The 21,024-nt window shown below is 38.3% G+C and overlaps 1 protein-coding gene across 1 annotated transcript in view; it reads left to right on the plus strand.

Annotated features, from left to right (window-relative positions):
- The window catches only part of LRP1B (LDL receptor related protein 1B), a 1,255,163-nt gene that overhangs the window by 1,073,810 nt on the left and 160,329 nt on the right, over positions 1-21,024 (plus strand). The window contains exons 63-66 of the mRNA XM_054044441.1: positions 7,243-7,336; positions 12,834-12,950; positions 13,066-13,185; positions 18,327-18,446. Coding sequence (XP_053900416.1) covers positions 7,243-7,336; positions 12,834-12,950; positions 13,066-13,185; positions 18,327-18,446 — 451 coding nt within the window. The remainder of the gene's footprint in view (positions 1-7,242; positions 7,337-12,833; positions 12,951-13,065; positions 13,186-18,326; positions 18,447-21,024) is intronic.

The following is a 21,024-nucleotide window of genomic DNA, read 5'->3' on the forward strand; positions in this document are numbered from 1 at the left end:
TTACTTTGTATCATTTAATCTATGTCCTGTTAATAAAATGTATTTTATTTTTACTATAAACCAACTCAATGCTCTATTTTCAGGAAAAGAAAGTGTATTTACCCAAGTTAAGTTAATAAGCTCTGATGTGCTTTTGTCTCTTTAAAATAACAAGCAAACCTTATTATTTCTCTGAACCGTCCAGGAAAAGGCTGGACATTGCAAGCACATGGTTTTGGGAAAATTCAGGTCTGGGAGTGTGTTGGGGGTCACCTGGCTAGTTGTAATTAAGGCTGATGGAAGGTGGGGCTGTGGGGCGGTAGATAGGCTGCTGGGGTCAGTGCTAGGGGTGGCTGTATAGCACACAGACACTTGGATGTGACCTACCTGCTGGTTGAATATGAGCCTTCTGGGCTGGGAGCTATAGTAGCAAAGGATTGTGAGCCACTCAGGTTACAGGGCAAGAGGGGACACAAGCCCCATTGGATTGAACCCCAAACCATGATATCCCCCAGAATATGAAACTTCTGCCTCAGATTAACTGCAAATTGAAGAAATATTAAATCCTGGACCAGTGATAAGTTAAAGCTCTAATATCTCTCAGATGTTGAGGGATATTAAAAGGGGAAAAAATCGAGAAATTTCATTTTGCCCATTCGATATAGCACTTGTTTCCAGCTCTAGGTATTGTCAGATAATCATAATAATGTGATAGAGAGAGAAGCAATTTTAGATGCATTTTACATGTTTCTACAATGTATCAGTTATGATTTTTCATAACTTTCAGCATCCTTTCAGTCATCTTCCTATATATGAACGTTCATCAAAAGAGACATATTGTGTTTCCCAAGTTGGTGTCAGAGTTACTATCTTCTATGATAAAACTTTTAAAAAATTATAGGTAACTCTTTACAGTCATTGAAAATAAGTGTTCTGTTACAATGGTAATATTCACTACTTGCATGTACCATACCTGCAAGGTACCCATGAACACTGGGTACAAAGTAATGAAGCACTATGATGTGTCATAATTAGTAGAAACAGTGCTTCTGGAATGTAGTCTTCTCAGGTATGGTACCACAGCTATTCCTTTTTTCTGACAGTATCTCTGACAATGATCTGAATAAACATAACAGAAGATGCTACTGGAAAATATTCACAAAAGTTCGGTAGCAAATTTATCTAACTACCCATTACCAGCTGCAATGATTGAAAACACGTAACTGGATCTAAAGCAATTTGATTCACCTCAAAGAATAATATGTCATTTAATTTAACGACTTTTAATGTAGGATATGACCTTTTTAGTTGCATCTATATTACATTTTTATTAAATCACTCATTTATAAAATGAGCCAAATTCAGATAGAGACCTGGGCTTACGTACCTGCTGGAAAATCAGTGTATAATAGTACAGCACAGGATGGATGTTTTCTGTGGTCCTTAGTAGATTGGAGGTGAGAGGGAGGAACTGTGAAACAATATTTTGCCTATTTGGAAACACAAATCCTTGATGATGGGATTGGCACCTTAATTCAGTTTCAGATTGGAAAGGAATATTTGGAGTATGGTTTCAGACTTGCTCCATTGCAAAGTATACCAGCTTCATCATTTCAGTGTGTCAGGACAGTGGCATCTTCACTGTGATGGACTTTAGTGGTGCCTTCTCCTGGGCAAGGAATTATTTAAGCAGAGTTTCAGTACTGGAGACTGGCTCAGCAACTGGCAAGTCACCAGCTAAGTGGGTTCCTTACTGGAAACTCAGGATCTCAGTGACACCTGCTGTTTACAAAAGCCTTGGTTCTGCTCTTCTGTTGTTCTGATGTCTAAAGCATAAGGATAAGAATTGGAACTGAGAGTAGGTCTCAGTGTCATTGCAGAGGACAAAGTAAAACATTGCCATAAGCAGATCAGAGACCTTGGTTGTGTTTTTTTCAACCCAAAGGTACTTCCAATCTTTCCAGTGACAACAATTTGTACCTACCACCCTTTCTTTGGAGATACCACAGGTTCCTCAGTGCCGACACACTTTCACTTTCTGTATGTGCTTCATTCTGTACTAGAGGGATCAAGTTGAGGGCGCCTTCCTCAGCTCTGGGAAATATAACTGCATTTCCTGATTGAATTTCACTTCTCAGGGCTTTTGGGTCAGCCTCTCTGCCATGTGGGTGAGCTTGCAGGCCTGGAATAGTTCTCCAGACAAAGGAGTTATGGTTTCTTGGGGGGCCACATTCACCCTTATGCTGCATTAAGAACTTCGTCTCCAGAGTCTCTCAGGCTTCCTGGGTACTTTTACATAGAATCCTTTCATTGTCCTCCATCCTTTATGGATAACATGGCCATATCAGCAGGAATGTTTCCCAACTTCTTGGGTATCAGGAGACCATAAAAGTCCAGCTGAGAAGCCTGTTCCTTTAATTCACTTTCTGTTGCAGAGCCTCTCTCCTCATTCTTCAGTCATGGTGAACCCGCTTCCCCACCTATGGAATCTGGAGGCAGTCCAGTGTGGTTGCTTGGGACTCAAGGACTAAGCTCTTCCTTTCAACTAAGGCCACCAGATTTTCTTCCTCCAGCAGTGGAACAAGTTGGCATTTCAATTTATCCAGACAATTTTGTTTTATAACAATATTTTTATTCATTTTTCTGCAGTAGCATCATATAATATTTCTTCCTGGTCTCCTGTCAGTGTAGTTGTTTCAACCACCCAGATCAAGCACTGCAATGCCTCCCCTCCAGGATTCCACTGCCCATTCTCAAAAATGGCAGAGTTGTCCCACAAACTCCAGGCCAAATCTAAGTTTTGTTCCATATGCGAGGTAACATGTACGGGCTCTACGGAGGGTGAATTATGACCTGTCAGTTCACAGGCAACTGACTCTCATGCTGCCAGGGTATGACACTCAGAGTTGGACCAGCATGCCGAGTTCCCACCCTGCTCTGAGGAACAACCATGCCAGTGCAAAAAAGTCCTATCAGGATCTTCTGAACCTTTTGGGGAAAGAGTCTAAGGAAAATGCTATCTAGCCAGCTCAGCAGGTAATTCCCACAATACACCCAGGCTGGATGGAGAAAATCTCCCTCCTCCCCCCACCAAAGGATCAAAAGTCCTCCTCTTCCAGATACTGGAATGGGTCCTCATCTCTGAGGAAAGAAGACAGGCTGCTACACAGTTCCCCTTTCCACACACACACAACCTTTCAGGATCCCACAGACATCTAGCAAGCTGAGATAGTAGAGTTGTCTCAACTCTCACTCTCAAAGCCAGCATAGCAATGTGTTAGTCATTACCAACACCAAGCGTGTCCAAGAAGGGACTATAACCCTGGAGAACAAAATCTGGAGCAAAGGCTTACAAGGAAAGTTACATAAACTCAACAAAATTATCAACATGACCAAGACAAAATCAGCATGTGTGTATGTTTGCTCACAATTCCAATACAAGATGCTTTCTTCTGCTCTGTGTCTGCAGCCATATCATGCTGAATGCGCCTGAACTTCTCTGCTCTGGGAAGTTAAGCAGGGTTGGGATCCTGGTTAGTATTTGCCTGGAAGACCATCTGGAAATGTTGGATGCTCCTCCACACCCAGAATTTTAAGAAAGGTCTTATAGTCACAGGACTTGCTCATGTTGCAAGTTAAGCACCTATTCCCATGCACAGACAACATGCTAATTAGTACCCTGCTCAGAGAAACACATTCATTTATAACTGGACATCTGCTGAAAAGAATTCAGGCTTACCAGTTGATCAACATCAAGAACTTTTTGAACCCAATACAGAGAATGGTTGCCGCCAGAATCAAAACAGACATAGCTCTGGCCATATTTTGCCACTATGGAGAAGATTTGCAAAGATCCAGAACTTCATTGTACCATTAATTTCCTAGCAGTTGTCACCTATAGCTAATTATCTGCAATTGCTAGGATTGCTGGTACCAGGCATTGCTTTCATTCCCTGAGTGGGCTTTTCAAAATGCAGTGCAGAAATTCCTTCTGAGGTCATGGAACCATACTCTTGAGGCAATGCAAAATTAGGTGTCACTCCCAGACCACATCCAAATGCTCCTTTGTGGACAGCTAAGTACTAGCAAAATGCTGATACCCAACCCAGAACCAAATCTCATTAGAAGGTGCAAAAAATTACAAAGGGGGTAATTATGGTGCTCACAGGGGAAGTCTCCTCCTACCTCCTGTTCTAGATTTATTTATGCATGAGGGATGATTGTTTTATATCCATTCCAAAATTCAGGAACGTACCAGAGGTCAAAACTTTTAAACAGCAGTGGAAACAATATACTAGGCAGAGAAGAATCTTCTGCCTTTCAAGAGAGTTCACATAAAAGTACAGAAAAGAGGAAAAGGAAAGTCCTCTCCTGGCCCACAGGGCACTTTGGGCTTGACAGATAACCAAGTAATTCACATTGTACCTGCAGAAAACAACATGGCTCTTGAATCAGGAACTCCTTCATCTTGAACATCTGTGGTTCACAGCACAGGCATTGGAAGAGAAGTGTAATTCAACAGGGATTTTCCATTAGCCTTGGATACATGTTTGTAACCAGACAGAACTCAACCAGGAAATCTCATTCATTGATTTGGTCAAGTAATGTTTCCAGTGCAAGCGGAAACAGAAATCTTTCTGGGGCAAGGATTGCCTCTTTGTACAGTGCCCAGCACAATGGGGCCCTAACTGCCAAATGTAATAATCATAAAATGATATCAGCTACATTAGAGTTTCTCCAGAATGGCTGATTGGAATCTTACAACTAAGCACCATAGAAATGTAGGTAACAGCCCAAGTGACATAGGTACACTGGATTCTCCATCTGAGTATAACTACATGTCAAGATTAATCAGAATAATAGATTAGATAAAACTGTTGCTGAACTTTCTAGTAGCCCTTATCTCAGAAAGACAGATTTTAGAATTAGTTTATCTATGTGAGAACTAAGCTGTTACTGATGTGAGAAAGAGGTTATTCTCATAGCTCCAGAAATCTTTCTATTCAAGATAAGGTTACTCTTTCCACAATTTCCACAAAAGAACAAGATTTTCTCTCTGGTGTCACCAGCAATCTCTGAACTCTCAGGAAGTTTCATTATCAATAAGTCTATAGCACCTATTAGAACTGAAACAGTGAATTGAGCTCAGTGAAAGTATGCTTGGCAGCATTCTTAGCACATCATCTACCTATAGCGGGTCAATCGATCATTTCACACCTAATGATCATAAAGTTTCTAACATGCCTAATAAGAGTTTTTCCACCTATCAAGGAACTGATTCTTCCTTTGGATCTCATCCTGATTATTTCAACGTTCATGGGCCCTCCATTCAAACTTATGATTATTTATCTCTGTTGCACTTGTCTCTGAAATCTTCCAAATTGGTAGTGATAACCTCAGCAAGCAGGGTAGGAGAGAGATTCAAGCACTCATGGCTGATCCTGTCTATACAGTTTTTTTCCCGGACAACAGATCCTAAAGAGCACACCCAAAAGTCTGACCAAAGGTGGTTAGAGAATGCCATCTGAATCAACACATCGACTCACCTGTATTCTTCCCTAAGTCTCATGCTTCTATGACAGAGGCAGTTTTTCAAGGACTTTCAACTCTGTTCTAAAGTGGATGATGGTGATATATCCAAGTGACCTCTTTCTCCAGTGTTTGTGTCCAAGTTCAGATACAGTGAATTGCAATCAATAGTCCAAGATAGGAATATTGAAAGTATAGATTACAATGGTTGGGTCCTCATCTAAGCGGGAACAGGTAAAGCTGTATTGCCAGGCAAAGAGAAATAGGGCATTTTTTGCTAATAGATGATCTCTATGTCAAGTATGAGATGTAATGGGATGGGGAGACTTTGATCCCAAGGTTTTTTAATGGTCTAAATTTAATTTTCCCAGGCCACTGATGACCAACAGTTAAAATTGGTTGGTGGTTTAAGCAAAATGAGTGGATGACTCTGGATTTGTGGATTTTATCTTTTATGAGGACATAGCCATTATCATCTCTATTTTCCACATTTCCAGGTAGAATTATTGCAATTAACTCTACCTGAGCTTGGGCATAAACACTGGAGAAAGATTGGAGCTGGTGGTATGGCTTGCAGCTGCACACCTTATGATAGAGGCCACATGGGTATACTACATCATCCACTTTAGAATAGAACTTGAAAGCCCTTTTCTACAAGGCCACTTAAGTGTTTGGGACCTGGCTACTTCACAGGATCCACCTTATCTTTAGTGATTCCCAGCTATCTTCCACAATAATAATTCAGCATTTATACCTCAGTTCTAACTACAGATCACAAAGCATAATTGACAGCAATATCCTGGCTGTGGAAGTTCCTGGCAGAAAAACTTAGACTGAGCTTTAATGGTATTCAGATTAAGGTGAAAAACACACCTTTAAAAAAAAAAACTTCCTTAAGGATCAATGCTCTTAGAACAAAACAAACAAACAGAAAACGTATACTCAGTCACACTCCTCTCCCCTGGTGGAATTTACAAAGTAAAACATATTCTGTTTCTGGGCTTTTGTACTCCTTACTTTTGTGCAGCACTTAAATAACCAGGGATAAGCACCATATAGAAAAACTAAAATAGATTACCAGTATTCTTAAACTACCCGGACTCTGCCACTTGATGTTATTGGCAAAAATAATTTGTGGTTTCAGTTTAACTCCTAGAAGCATTCTTCTCTCAGCGATAGTGAAGGAACAGCAGAGCTTCTAATTGAGATTAAGGGCAATATTGGCCTTTTGAAGGCATTTACTTAACAGATTTTTGCCTTTTGAGGAATCAGGAGAATTAGGTTGTTGTTCCATTGATTTGATTCAACTTACATAAAAGTGATTGTATAAAAACAAAACTGTATATTCGGTTGAATTGTTAAGCAACTTCAACATATCTGCTGTTACTCAGATTCATTCTAAAAGAATGCTGTTAAATATATGCTTCAAGAGTCCCAAGAACAGTTCTTTAAGGAATGTAAATTTCTATTTTGAATTAAAATTGAAAGGACCAAATCCTGAGCTGTTGTAAAATGGGATAGCTTTACTATCATTGGAGCTACACTGATTTACACCAGATGAAGATCTAGGCCAACACTCCTCAAAAAGTATCTTGTACAAAATCAACTGTAAATACACATTAGGGAAACAGGTATAAGTTTTGAGCTATGAGTCTAATTTCTCATAAATTATTTTGTTTGCATGAAAAATATTCATATTTTAAGACTTTTTTTTGGCTCCATTTCTTACTACAGTTCCGTTGCAAAACTGATAAATGTATTCCATTCTGGTGGAAATGTGATACTGTAGATGACTGTGGAGATGGATCAGATGAACCTGAAGAATGTCGTAAGTACATTCTGAATTTTAAATCCAACTTCTTTTTCCATGATGTTCTTGTATAAGATACTAGTAATGCAAAAGTTAGAAAGTTAAATAAGGTGATCACTGCTACGTGTCATTTGAAAATCCTTAACAAACTGCAAGAATGTATAGTACATATTCTCAAATCCAAAATCACAGTTTAACTTTTTCTTAGTTTCTTGAAAAACTGGGTTCAAGTTCGATTTTTAAACCTGAATAGTGACATTTGTTCAACTTTTCTCTAAGTGACTCTTGCTACAATTCTGAATACATTTCACATAGAGTTTCCTGTTTTAACAAACAATGCAAAAGGATGTTTTGGGGATTAGAATTTACAAATCAGGTACAAATGATTCTGTGAGATGCACTATTTCTAACCATCTTACTGAACTTTGGCTCAGTGTGCTGGTAGTGGTGCAGAATCAGCAGATTTCTCCTTGATAGTTTCTCAGACTTCATACAGTAGCCTCCATAATATTCCCCCTGTCAAGTTTTAGATAGTTTAAAGTCAATCATGATGATTTCTCAGCATACCAGAGGGAAACTGTCATGGTTTTGCCATGACAGCGGAATGTAAGTTGTCTTAGGTATTGGAAAACACTGTTTCTTTGGAATTGGTTTACTACATTTTAATGTCTAGAGGATGATGCTTCCTTTCATCCTCCATCACTAACCACTTATGTGATTTACTGTATCTCCAAAAATCAAAAGATCATGAGTGCATTGTACCTGTGGTTGCCAACCCTCCAGGATTGTCCTGGAATCTCCAGGAATTAAAGATAAATGGTTATTTATGTCAAGTGATGAAACCTCCAGGAATCCGTCCAACCAAAATTGGCAACCCTAATTGTACCTTCAAATTTGTACTCACAATAAAAAATGTTCACTCCGCTGCATTTCTCTTTAATTCTAATTCACAGTCATTTCATTTTAATCTTGTGCACTAAAATTTGTAATCCACATTTTAACAAAGAAATATGCTGAAGCAGAATAACAATAAGCAATTATCATATGCTTCTAAATCTTTTGTTATGATGCCTTTTTCATTGTCACAGGTTCAATAATAGAAAAATACTTGATCTTTTTACTTTTTATGACAAGTTACCTTACTTCATTTATCTACCTAGAACTCTGCTCCTTACTGACTTGTCTGTTTACCACATGGACATTGTAGTAAATCATATGCAATAGCTTCATCCTCAGTAATATGTCAAGCTTTACATTTTATTGAATTTCCATTGCAGAAAAATGGTCAGGATATTCTGCAATGTGTGAACCAAACTAGAGGCGTTTCAGTACCCTTAATTTAAGTGCAAAAGTTTAAAAAATATTGTATTAAACCCTATTCTATTTACCCCCAGGGAAGCTATTTAAGTAGTCTGTAACTTTTTCCCCATCTGTGAAATGGAAATCACTAAATATTGTTATATCATGGGTTTAGGAGGTTTTAATCGCTTACGCCAAAGTCCACTGAAGTCAATGGGAGTCTTTCCCTTGTATTCAATGGGCTTCAGATAAAGGCCTGGATGTTTGTAAAGTGTTTTGAAATTCTTTGTAAAAAGTTGCTATAAAAGGGATAAGTATTTATCACTTGGCCCAACTGCCCATGTGCATCTCCTTGGTCATCAGGCTTCTTCCCTTTGTTCTCCTGCTACTCCTCTTTGCAATGCATTTTAAGAGGATAAGCCATAACTCTATGTGCCACATATGATCAAGACCAAGAGTGAGGGATTAGGCTCCAGAAACTTCTTACCCCTTAGTACCTCTCTTTATAGCTTGAAGCATTTTGGGTTGTCTACAGATTTATTAAAAACAGAGAGAAAATGGAAGTAAAGCAAAATAAATGGTTTGCATAACAGACCTCATCTCAATACTTGGCAAAACTCAGTGAGGTAGGCTTCCCTTAACTGTGGGGACATCAACATTTCAAGCTGGAAATGTAATTCCCAGCTCAAGGATGACATACCGATGCTAGCTCTGAATGAGCTAGCACTCTAAAAATAGAAATGTAGCCACGGTACATGGTACAAGTGGCAGGAAGGGCTACCCACCCAAGTACGTGTCTAGCATCTTGAATGGGTACATGCTTGAGCACCTATCCCTTATGCTGCTGTTGCTACACTTCTATTTTTAGTGTGCTCAGTCAAATTTAACACACTTATGTCTCCTTAAATTGGAAATTACAAGTTCACATTGAGAGGAAAGATGATTGTGGTACCTCAGTAACTCAAGTAACACAGTGAACAGTCTCTCAGGGACATGATTGTGAGGTTCCTTTCCTCTTTTTTGAACTTAATATGAATGCTTCCTGCCTGTCACTCCCAATATTCTAGTCTCTCTGGCAGCAAACACAGCTATTATATGTGAGATAAAGATGGTCTTGAATTTTCTGAGGACTAATATTTGAATAATAATAATTTGAAATCTTCACAATAAACTAGAAATGTTCCTGATCTAAACTGTCATTTGGGTGTCCACTTTACACATAAACAGGAGAAGACAGTTCCTATTTTCCTAGCATGCCATGCTGGTTTGTGTTGAATAGGATTCCCCAGGACAATCTTGGGAGGCATATGTCTGACAGCAAAGTAAGTCTCAGTTGTAGACAGTCTAAGCATCTGCTGGAGTATTATCACAACTCAGAGTTCTGGATCTTGATCATTGATAGCTGCTAGATTCCAAAAGATTTAGAGACAGGTGATGGAAATGATAGCCCTGAAAGAATCTGTGTAAGAACAACTGTCAGGTCAGCTACCTTTATCAGAGAACAACCAGTCTGAGTTTGGTGTTCTTGAGTAGTGTCTACTTGTTGCAGATATGATGCATGACACAAACACTTCATACTTTTTGTGACACATTTTGGGCTGAATGTTTATTCCTTTTTGGCCAGAAGGTCTTACCTTTGGGGGGGGGGGAAAGCTTGAAGAGAAAATTACGCATCAGCAGGGTCTTTACCCTTCCATATTTTATGAAAATTGTGATGATATCTGACTCATTTCTGATTTGAACAAAATCTTAATCGGATTTAGAACTGTTTGATTATACACTTCACAGAGAGAAGTGCAGGTCATTCCTTGGTGGAACACAATATCCATGTTTTTGATCAGCCTGGAACTCTCCATGCTGGGAGAACTGGAGTAGCCCCTTGTCATCTGTGGAGTGCCTCGTCCATATATTAAAAAGTAGATCATTTTTTCTGACTCTCACATTATTGAGGATCTATTTGTGGATGTAAGGATTCAGTCTTAAAGCCTTCCAACACTAACAAGACACTAATATTTAAATTCTTAATGTGACTATCCAGTTTGCACCAATTGCATACCCTCATCTCACTGTCTACAGTGACTTAAGTTTTGTCTACACGGTGTGTTAATCCACATGAGAGGGCATAAATTCTAGTGCATACTAGCATATCACACATTAGCTAGCCTATGTGAACCCTGCCGGTGCACATTAAAAGTTCCCTAGTGTGCATTAATGTAGTGTTGTTTATGTTCCTCTAAATTTCTGATACCATCTTTAAATGTGTAAACTACTTCTTGAAATGCACAGCTTCCAGGCAGTCTTCCTACATTTAAGAGCCTTGTGGTACATTTGGCATTTTAAACATGCTATTTCTTTAGAATAACTTGGCTAAAATTTGTATTTTATTTCTATATCAGAATGTAAGAATAGGCATATTTTACCTACCTTACCTGGGATTGTATTATTGGTTATTGTTGCATAAGGCTTATCTCATTTCTGTTCTGGGATAAGAGTTGAGAATGCACTTGCAGATAAGGAAATTATTCTGTGATAAATTCACAGTAGGATTTGTTACAAACCTTTCTTGGGTTGTACCCAGAATGTCTCTAGTTGGCTATATTTTCCTTCACCAGATTATATATTTATGTACCATTTCTTGGGCTTTGGTCAAACCCAGAACTCAAAGAATCTCAGATTTATATAATAATCCCTTCAATAGTAATAACTACAGATTCTCTCATGGTCTAGAGAGGACAGACGTTAATCCCTTTAGCGAGATGTTTTGTCATAGCCATTTGGCAACTTGTCAGCACAGATGGTTTATCTACTGCATACACATTTATAGCTTCAGACAGATCTTGGTCTCCCGGGTGAATCCCCTTTATAATTTAACCAGCATAGGGGAATCCCCAGGCAGCTGATAACTTTTGTATCCTATTCTGTTTAGGAACCAGAGTTAGGGATACATGTTTAGTACACTTCAGTACTTTCTAACTTTTACTGTAGAAGAAAACAACTGACAGAGGCACTAAGGGCTGTTGTAACCTCTTCAGTAGGAAGTTCCTGTCACTTTCCACATCAAAATCAAACTTTCCCTTTCAAAGGTTTGCACAGGGACTTGCACATCTGCATCTTTGCTATTTCTTATCTCAACCTGGCACCCTTACAAAGTTGTCTCTCACCAATTGTCTTTCTTCTTCAATCTTGTTTCCATATCATCTTCTCTTCTGGAATCCCTTCCCAAATCATCGCTCTTGGTCTCCATCCTTTCTTTATTCAAATCCCCATTGAACGCTGACGTCTTCCCTAAGGCACATAAATGCTAACCAACACAAATAAAAATAATAATCATCCACTTAAGATAGCATCAGACTCTTGGTGTCCCAGTGGGTTCTTGTGTTTTCTGTTCAGATTAAAAAATCCACAGAGCTGGGACTGTGTATTCTCTTCTGTTTTGTACATATCTTAGCACACTGATGCTTACAAATAAATAGTAATAGACATGGTTGCAAGATCTCATAATTACTATCTGGTTATTAAGAAATGCACATGCAATAATTATATAAATCTCTTCTAATAGTCCCCTTCAGCCAATCAGAGCACAGGGTTTTGCATACTGTATCATTACTGTGAAATAACTCATGTGCAGTCATCATGTAAATGAGACCCTCCTCAGCCTTAGTGCTTCGATCTCATAATTGAAAAATATGTGTTCAGTTATGGTTTAGTAACTACAGAATACTCTGGTTGAGTCTATATATCCTAATTTAATAACTTTTAAATATATTCAATTACTCCATTGAAGAGTAATAATATAATTGGCACATTACCATCCCTGTGACAGTGCTGGTAATTTTTCTGTACTTAATGAGATTTTTAACCTCTGTTATGTTATAGGTTAAAGATATTTTTTAATATAAAGAAATAGATATAAAAATATCCAAATGATTTCATGACATTTTCTCATTGTGGGCCAATCCAAATGCCATTGAAATCAATGGGAGTCTTTTTACTAACTTCAATGGGGCTCGGATCATTCCATGTATTTGATCAGTTTATTCAGAAAGGAAGAATCCATGAAACTTCTGTGTGACATGTACACTTTCACATTGGGGTTCATACATAGTTTAAAGTAATTCAATATACATTTTGAATAGCAGAAAAGCTTTGTTTATAAGTTTTATAAACCCTGTATGCAACTGTACAAGATTTGTTTTTTTTTTTTTTTTTTCCCCAGCTGAATTTAAATGTCAACCAGGACGTTTTCAGTGTGGAACTGGACTTTGTGCTCTGCCAGCCTTTATCTGTGATGGAGAAAATGATTGTGGGGACAATTCTGATGAACTCAACTGTGGTAGGTGTTTATATGTAGCACAGAATTCAAAAATTGACTAAGATCTTTAGCTAAGATGGTTTAAATTCTCATGAGACACTCATCTGGAAAACTTTTTTTTTCATCTCTCTTCCAGACACACATGTCTGCCTGTCAGGTCAGTTCAAGTGTACAAAGAATCAGAAATGTATTCCAATAAATCTAAGGTGCAATGGACAGAATGACTGTGGTGATGAAGAAGATGAAAGAGACTGTCGTAAGTTATGTTTAAAGAGTTTTGTATTGCACAGTGATGGATAGTTTTAAATATAGAGTTTAAAAGATATATGTAAAATTACTTTATGCCCAATGAAAAACAGTTAATCTTTTGGACTATTTGACATACAGTACCTGAGATATTCTGTGTACAAAAATCAAATACTTCTGTCACTGACTTCAATTTTTTGTAACCAGGACAATGAGAAAAAAAAAGAGAATTGATTTTTAGAAAATTATATGGGTCTCTTATTTGGGTTAAACTGTATATATTACAATGACCACTCCCACCACCATCTCTTGTCTCCTCCTTGGTCTGTTAGCATTCCTCATGTGACTCTCTGCCATGGCCTGATGGCAACACAATTTACTGGGAGAGGATATCTTTGTTCCTGCCCCTTAACTGAGAGAGGGTATAGGTTCTAGAACTCTTTATCCTACAGCACCTCTCCTTGGAGGTTACGGAGTTCTCCTTTATGGAAGGTCTGCTCAAATTTACCCATATGACATTAATCTTAATAAAAAAATCAAAACAGAGAAAATTGAATTAAAAAAATTAATTTCAGCTAAAAACCTACATTTATATTTCTAATAAGATAAACTAGATAAGGTATTTTCAGCTTAGTTACAGAGGGGGAACATTGAAGAGTTTACATCTTGTAAATATAATCATCTCTCTCTGATGTTTCTGGTCTGCCTATCAGCACCATACTGCCATCTAGAACGAGAGATGACTCTGTCACTCACTCAACCTGCTCTTCAAGCCCCCACTGATCCAGGGCAGCTACCCCATTTCTAAATTGGTTTTCTCAAACTTCACATACACAATGGCTTGGAGACTCCATGCATTCTTTAGAAAAGGGCCATTGTGGATACAAAGACCCTTGAATATTGATGATTAATAGCCACCTTTCAGAAGCCTAAGTTAGCTCAGTTACTGCTTTTCAGGAACCACATTGCCTGATTTTATCTTGTTTCAGTCAAGCCTCTTGTTAGATGAAGTCCATAAGCAGTTTTTTCTTTTTTGCCATTTTTTTGGATAGTGGCTCAGATTCTTTGTCGCAATTACTTTTACAATACTGGTATGACATACTACACTAGGCAAAAACAACAAGGAGTCTGGTGGCACCTTAAAGACTAACAGATTTATTTGGGCATAAGCTTTCGTGGGTAAAAACCTCACTTCTTCAGATGCATCTGTAGTGAAGACGTACCCTTTAAGGTGCCACCAGACTCCTTGTTGTTTTTGTAGATATAGACTAACACGGCTACCCGCTGATACTTTACACTAGGCAGTGTGGCCTAGTGACTAGAACACTGGACTAGGAGTCAGAACACCTGGCTTCTATTTCTGTCTCTGCCACTGGTTGCTGGGGAATCTTGGGCAAGTTACTTCAGTTCACCGTGCCATGTAAAATGAGATAATGATACTGCCTGCCTTTGTAATGAAATGTTTTGAGATCCACTGATGAAAAGTTCTATATAAGAGCAAGGTATTATTATTACAAATACTCTTACTACATAGGCATGACTTCATGATTTTCCATCTCAAACACTGCAACATCGTGCTAATTCATGAAAACCTGAAACTGAAAATGACTAGAAACTAAATATAAACAAACCAGAGACTTTTCATTGCCCAAGCTGAGCTAAATGCAAAAAGTCAACAGTAGTATAAATAATGAAAAGCAAATTAGATGATAAATCTTTGTTTAGTTTTAATAATCTAGGATTTATTTGTAACACTGCCAAGAACGTTTGTTTGTTTTCTGAAATATGGGATCAGATTCTTGGCTGTGCTGAATTTATGCCTGGCACGTTGTGGGGACGGGGACAGACAAGTGGGAGGGGAGCACCAGAGAGCTGGTTACAGCTCCATGATTGTCATCCCAGTTCCAGTGCAGATTAGCACAACCTAGAATGTGCTTAAATTGTGCCATATGGTAACTGACTCCAAGGGTACGTCAGTGATCGATCTATCGTGGATTGATTTATCGCGTCTAGTGTAGACATGATAAATCAATCCTCGATCGCTCTGCCGTCGACTCCAGAAATCCACCAAGGCGAGAGGCAGAAGCGGAGTCGATCGGGGAGCAGCGGCCGTCGATCCCGTACCACAAGGACACAAAGTAAGTGATTCTAAGTCGATCTAAGATACGTCGACTTCGGCTACGCTATTCTCATAGCTGAAGTTGCGTATCTTAGATCGATTCCCCACCCCCCAAGTGTAGACCAGGCCCAAGAGACTAAGCAGCTTGCAAAGCAATCCAGACATAACTCCTCCCACCCCTCTCTGTTTATGACGTGCCCACTGTGCTGTGGGCCAAAGGGCAGGTGGCTTAGAACCTGGCTATGAGAACTCTACAGCTGATGGGAAATCCATATAAAGCTATATGTTTTGACTAACATTTGTTAGCATACACACATTCAAGGTCATTTTCTGTTCTACTAATTTGCCATAGGCCATAATATTGCTAAATAAGTCCATGTTCATGGCCAGTCTTTTTTTTTTTTTTTTTTTTAACTTTCCAAGGAGATTTATGAAAGGAAATCTTCTGAGCTAGTGAGATAAATACATTAGGAAGGAAGTGAGAGAAGAAAATTACTTTTTGATTGGTGAATAACTAGGGATAGGATCCCTACAGGAAAGGGGCATTAATTGTTTCATACTCCTGGCTGAGCAGAAAATAATCACATGCCATCTCTGATGTGAGGAACTTTTCTAGCACTTTTTGTATGGATTTAAAAGGAAAACCCATGAATGCACTAAGAACCAGGTTTAGTTGCTAAGGTGGAAATCCTGGAAACTAAGACACCCATACAAAGCAGCTTTCAGGAACTAGGAAAATTGGAAGCAATTCTTTACAGCAAAATCTTCTGTTACCTGGGCTATTATGTTGACATTGTGAAGTAGTTTTCAGTCTGGTTCTTCAATTTACTACTTTTCTTCAAAACAATGAAGACAGAGCAGAAGGATTTTGGTAGCACTGGACACTGTTGTATACAGGGAGTCCTCGGACTTATGATACAATTCCTCAGAATTGCGTTGTAAGTTGAAACGTTGTAAGTCAAAATGGTTTTTCCCATAGGAATCAATGGTATGAAGGGGAGATTGTTTCCTGAACCAAGGCTTGATACACTATTTTCACCACAATAACCCAGATTTTTGTACTATATGAATTATAGATGACTAATGTTGCAATGTCAATGTATTTACTGTACACTGTATTTTGTAAAGAACCTTCGGATAAACATATAAACTCACATATGCTGCTCAGAATGCTGGCAACACAGGCTCAGAAAGCCAGGGAGAATGGCACACATGCTGAGCCTCAGCCAATCACTGTTCAAGCTTTCTGATTGGCTGAGCCCGAGGCTGGAAGCCAATCAAAAACAACCCTACCCGGCAATAAGCTACCCTGTTGCCTCAAAGCCAATCAAAAGCAACCCCTTCCAGATCCATTCCAGTACTGTATAATGCAACCAGCAAGTGATTTCAAGCAAACTTTATGCAAATCGAGTGTCATAAGGGCAAAACAAGCAGTCCATTGAAAAGCGCAGTAAGTGGCGTCAGGTATCATAAGTCAGAGGACTCCCTGTACATTTAGATTTAGTAAAGGGGCCCAAAGAGTCAAAGGTATTAACATGACCCTGAAACTGTCCAACATTAAATAGTTTTAAACATTGTTTGGGGTTTCCTATGCAAAACTCAACCTGCTTAGTACCATGGCAAACACATACTGAAAAATATTACATTTTGTTAAATGGGAAAAAAGGGAAAAGCCATTAAAGCATTTGAAATGTAAAATATTTAATAAGGCTTACATTTTAACAGCATCCCTAGTTCCCTTTACCTTTAGCTGCAGAGAGTCTTTGGAAGGAAAATAACCCTTCCTTTGACAGTCTCTTAGTTGGTATTAAGATGGTAATAACTGTCCTTTAGAGAAAAAGAGAAGTTAGTTTGGTTGGGCTGCAGCTGCTGTTGCTGCTGTTGTTGTTAAAGTCTGATCCCATTTTCTAAAAGGCAAAACATGTAAAACATACACAAAAGGGGAAAGAACAGCAAAGATAGAAAATGCAGCTGTCACTGGTTTTAACTTGTAACCTTGCTGCTGCAAAACTGAGCCACAGTACACAGTCTTATCACGACTCTGAGACCTGGCAAAATTGTACCATGATATTGCATATAGCTGTCTCTTTCTGGTCACAGGCTTACAACAGTGTTACAAAACATGCAGTCTTGGCCAGCTTAGCCATATTCTTCTTAGACAGAAGGAAAAAGGAAAGGGTTTGGAAAGAGAAGAAATAAGGTGGGAGATTGAAAAGAATGCACAAAAGAGAGGAAGGGGACATGACAAAGTCTCACATCCCATGTAGTGGCTAGGATATAGCTGGAGCCAGTGAAGATGGAGATGTCATCTGGGCCATTTCTTTGGTCCGGTCAGGACATGTCTTGGGATCAGGATGACAAAAGCCCAATGATGTTACAATGGATCTCTTGGTTCCAGGATATGGTGAGGATGGCAACCAGGATGGTGAAGCTTGCTCCTTACCCTTTGTTTCAGTCTTCAGATGTCCATCTTTCACTTCCTTTTTACCAGTTTTCCTCTCAAAGTCTCTTTATATGTACCCACAGTGCATTGCTCACACTGTCGATGATAGTGCCCCGACTGTGGACACGCTCTGCTGACAGAGGGAGCAAGTGTGAACATGCAATACTGATTTTTATTATAGCGCTTTTTGAGTGTCAACATAACTTTTGTTGACAAGACTCTGTAGTGTAGACAAGACCTGAAAGACTCCAGAAGACAGTGATGAGCCTTTTAACTAGTATATCGTTAGCATTTGGTCTATCAAATGTAACCTATGTTGAAAATGTTCTTGTTTGTAATCAATGGAACACCACCATAAATATTGTGCTCTCTCTAAATTCATTTGGACAATGTTATTAATAATCAAATGGATTAAATAATAAGAGAATGCATTAAAACAGATTGCTATTTTCCTGGAGATATTACTGAAAAACTCAATAGAACTCACAGGGAGCCTGTTTTTAACATTTGGGATTATTTATTTTAACAAAAAACATTTTGAGTCTTGGCAGAAATTTTTAGCTTTAAAAATAACTCCCTTTCTTTAAAGCGGAAAACAGCTGTTCTCCAGACCATTTCCAGTGTAAAACTACAAAACACTGTATTTCTAAACTGTGGGTATGTGATGAGGACCCGGACTGTGCTGATGGATCAGATGAAGCAAACTGTGGTGAGTCTGACAACAGTCACACAAAGGAGTGCAGGCAGAAACATTTTGTTTAAAAGTAGTGACATTGCTTTATTAAAATCTTATATTTCTAACACCAGTATCTTTATAACTTTCTTGCTCAAGAAGACTTTTCCCATTTTTTAAAATTTATTTTTATTTTCTTACCATAAATTGTAACGGGAAAGTTGCAATGATATTAAATATGTCTTGTGTCATTATTTCAAAGTAATCAGCTGATAGAATAGCTTTATTTTACCTGTGAAATCTGTCTTGAAGCATCTGCTTTATGGACAGCAGTTATGAAACAAATGACTCACCTGAAACATTAGTGGCTTCTTTTTTAATTCTTATCGCAGAATTACCCAGAGCCTATTAATTTCTTCTACATATTTTTTTCCTATTGTATTCAACTAAATGCTGGTAAATAAAAAAAAAACTAATAACTGCTATAAACATCTGAGTAGTTTAACTAGGTTACATTGTGTAAAATAAACAGATTTTTGTATCAGCTATCACAGGAGAACTGAAGGAACATTCCAGTCTAAGACAGGCCTCACAAAGCCTTAGCGGAGTATACATCAAGTGTTAAGCAACCTGAAAGCAGAATTTTGTAGTGACTTTTATGAATCCAATAGTAAATAGAAAAAAAGCTTATTTATTTTCTTTGGGAATACTTCTTTTGTTGTTGTTTATTGCTCCCCTTTGCACAAAAAGTAAAATCTTTAGCATTTTTCGCTACATTTTTGCTATTTGTACCAGAAAGGTGACTTGAAAGACATTTTAACTGCAAAGGCCCAAGTTCATGTTTTTCCAGTAATAGTTAAAAATATATTTAAAAATAGTAAAATAGTATAGGGTCCTAGAGTCACTACCTACTTTCCATACTAGCAATGTCATCATACACTGAAGGACAAACAGCAAACTTGAACTATGATAAGTAAATACAAGAGGAATTCTCATTTTTGGTAAGTGAAAGAGGAAAGGATTTTTTTCATGTATTTTATTTTAAATGCATTTATTTGTAAGCTTGAAATCTGTCATAAAATTTAATGATTTGGATTTCAAATATCTTTATTTATAAAAGTTTTAAATTCACCTGCAATAATAGTAACATTTTATGACTTCATTAACTAACTAATACTCCTAGGTCACTTATAAAGAAAGTAGATATAGTGTACTGTAGTGTACCAATTTTACAGATGAAGAAATGGAGAGAAACAGAAGCTAAGTAATTTAAACAAGGCTGGGCGGCTAATTCTCATGGCTGCAAGTAAAATTCTGATATTCCTGGTTTCCAATCCTCACTCAGTTCATGAGATTATGGGCCCTCAACCGGAAGATCATGAACAGCTTTCAGGGGGTTGTAACTGCCCTCTCTTTCCTTATCGATAGTTATGGGGTGTATAGCTTGAAACCCATTTCTATTCCAACATGAGATCACAGGATGCAAAATGTTAAGGTTCACTGCACTCTTTAAGACATGTGTCTTTGCAAAATGACATAAAATACTTCGTTCTTCTTTGAGTGGCCTACACATATTCAAACTCAGGGGATGCTCCAACTGGGCATAGTTTAGATGGAAGAACTTGAACTAGCTATGGGAGGGGCCCATGAGCACTTCAGCAGGCACTGCTAGTTAAAGTTCCGCCATTCATAGGATTCTGTTCTTAGGAGCCATAATAGAATCAACACTGGGCAAAGCAATCTATGACTGATTCTTAAAGATAAGATCACCTATAAATCTAACCAAACTGTTCTTTTCATTCTATGGTTATTGGGGCTTATGGCCTAAACAAGTATGACTTCCTTGGATCTTTTATGAATAAGGCATTTCCAACATTAAGTACTGAAAATTTCAGGTCCAGCATAGACAATATGGCAGGACTCTGGGCATTCAAAAAAGGGAATTCCAATCTGTAATTTAGTGATCCCACAAGAACAGCCATACTGGGTCAGACCAAAGGTCTCTCTAGCTCAGTATCCTGTCTTCTGACAGTGGCCAATGCCAGGTGCCCCAGAGGGAATGAACAGAACAGGTAATCATCAAGTGATCCCTCCCCTGTCGCCCATTCCCAGCTTTCCATTCCAACAGTGTAAAGAAAGGAGTTTTTCAATCCTCCCAGGCCCTCACTGATAACCACAGCAAATCTCCAATTTCAGGTGTACATGTGTGTGTTTGTGGGGGGGGGGGGGGGGGAGAAGGGCATCTAAACAACAGCAGAAATAAGAGTTACACCTCAGCATTCTCAAGTTAAGAGCATTTAGTGGGCTCTCCAGTTCTTTCTACCATAAGTCTGCCACAGAGTGATATAAGTAGCTACAGACAATACAACCTCCATGTATTATCCTAACAAATGTAGTGGAGAGTATGAACTCTGAAGTAATATAATAATCCTTTATTTTTTAATTTATCTCCATATAATCCTCATGTATTCAGAATGGAAAATAGTATAAATAAGTGACTTGCTGCAAAAATAGCACATTACTACTAATCAAAGATACTGAAGCTAGGTAGTTTGTTGATTGTGATTTTGTATATATGGTTCTGTATGAATGTGTTAAATAAAAGAAATATGCA

The sequence above is a fragment of the Malaclemys terrapin genome, chromosome 11, assembly GCF_027887155.1.
Source record: "Malaclemys terrapin pileata isolate rMalTer1 chromosome 11, rMalTer1.hap1, whole genome shotgun sequence".
Taxonomy (NCBI): Eukaryota; Metazoa; Chordata; order Testudines; family Emydidae; genus Malaclemys; species Malaclemys terrapin.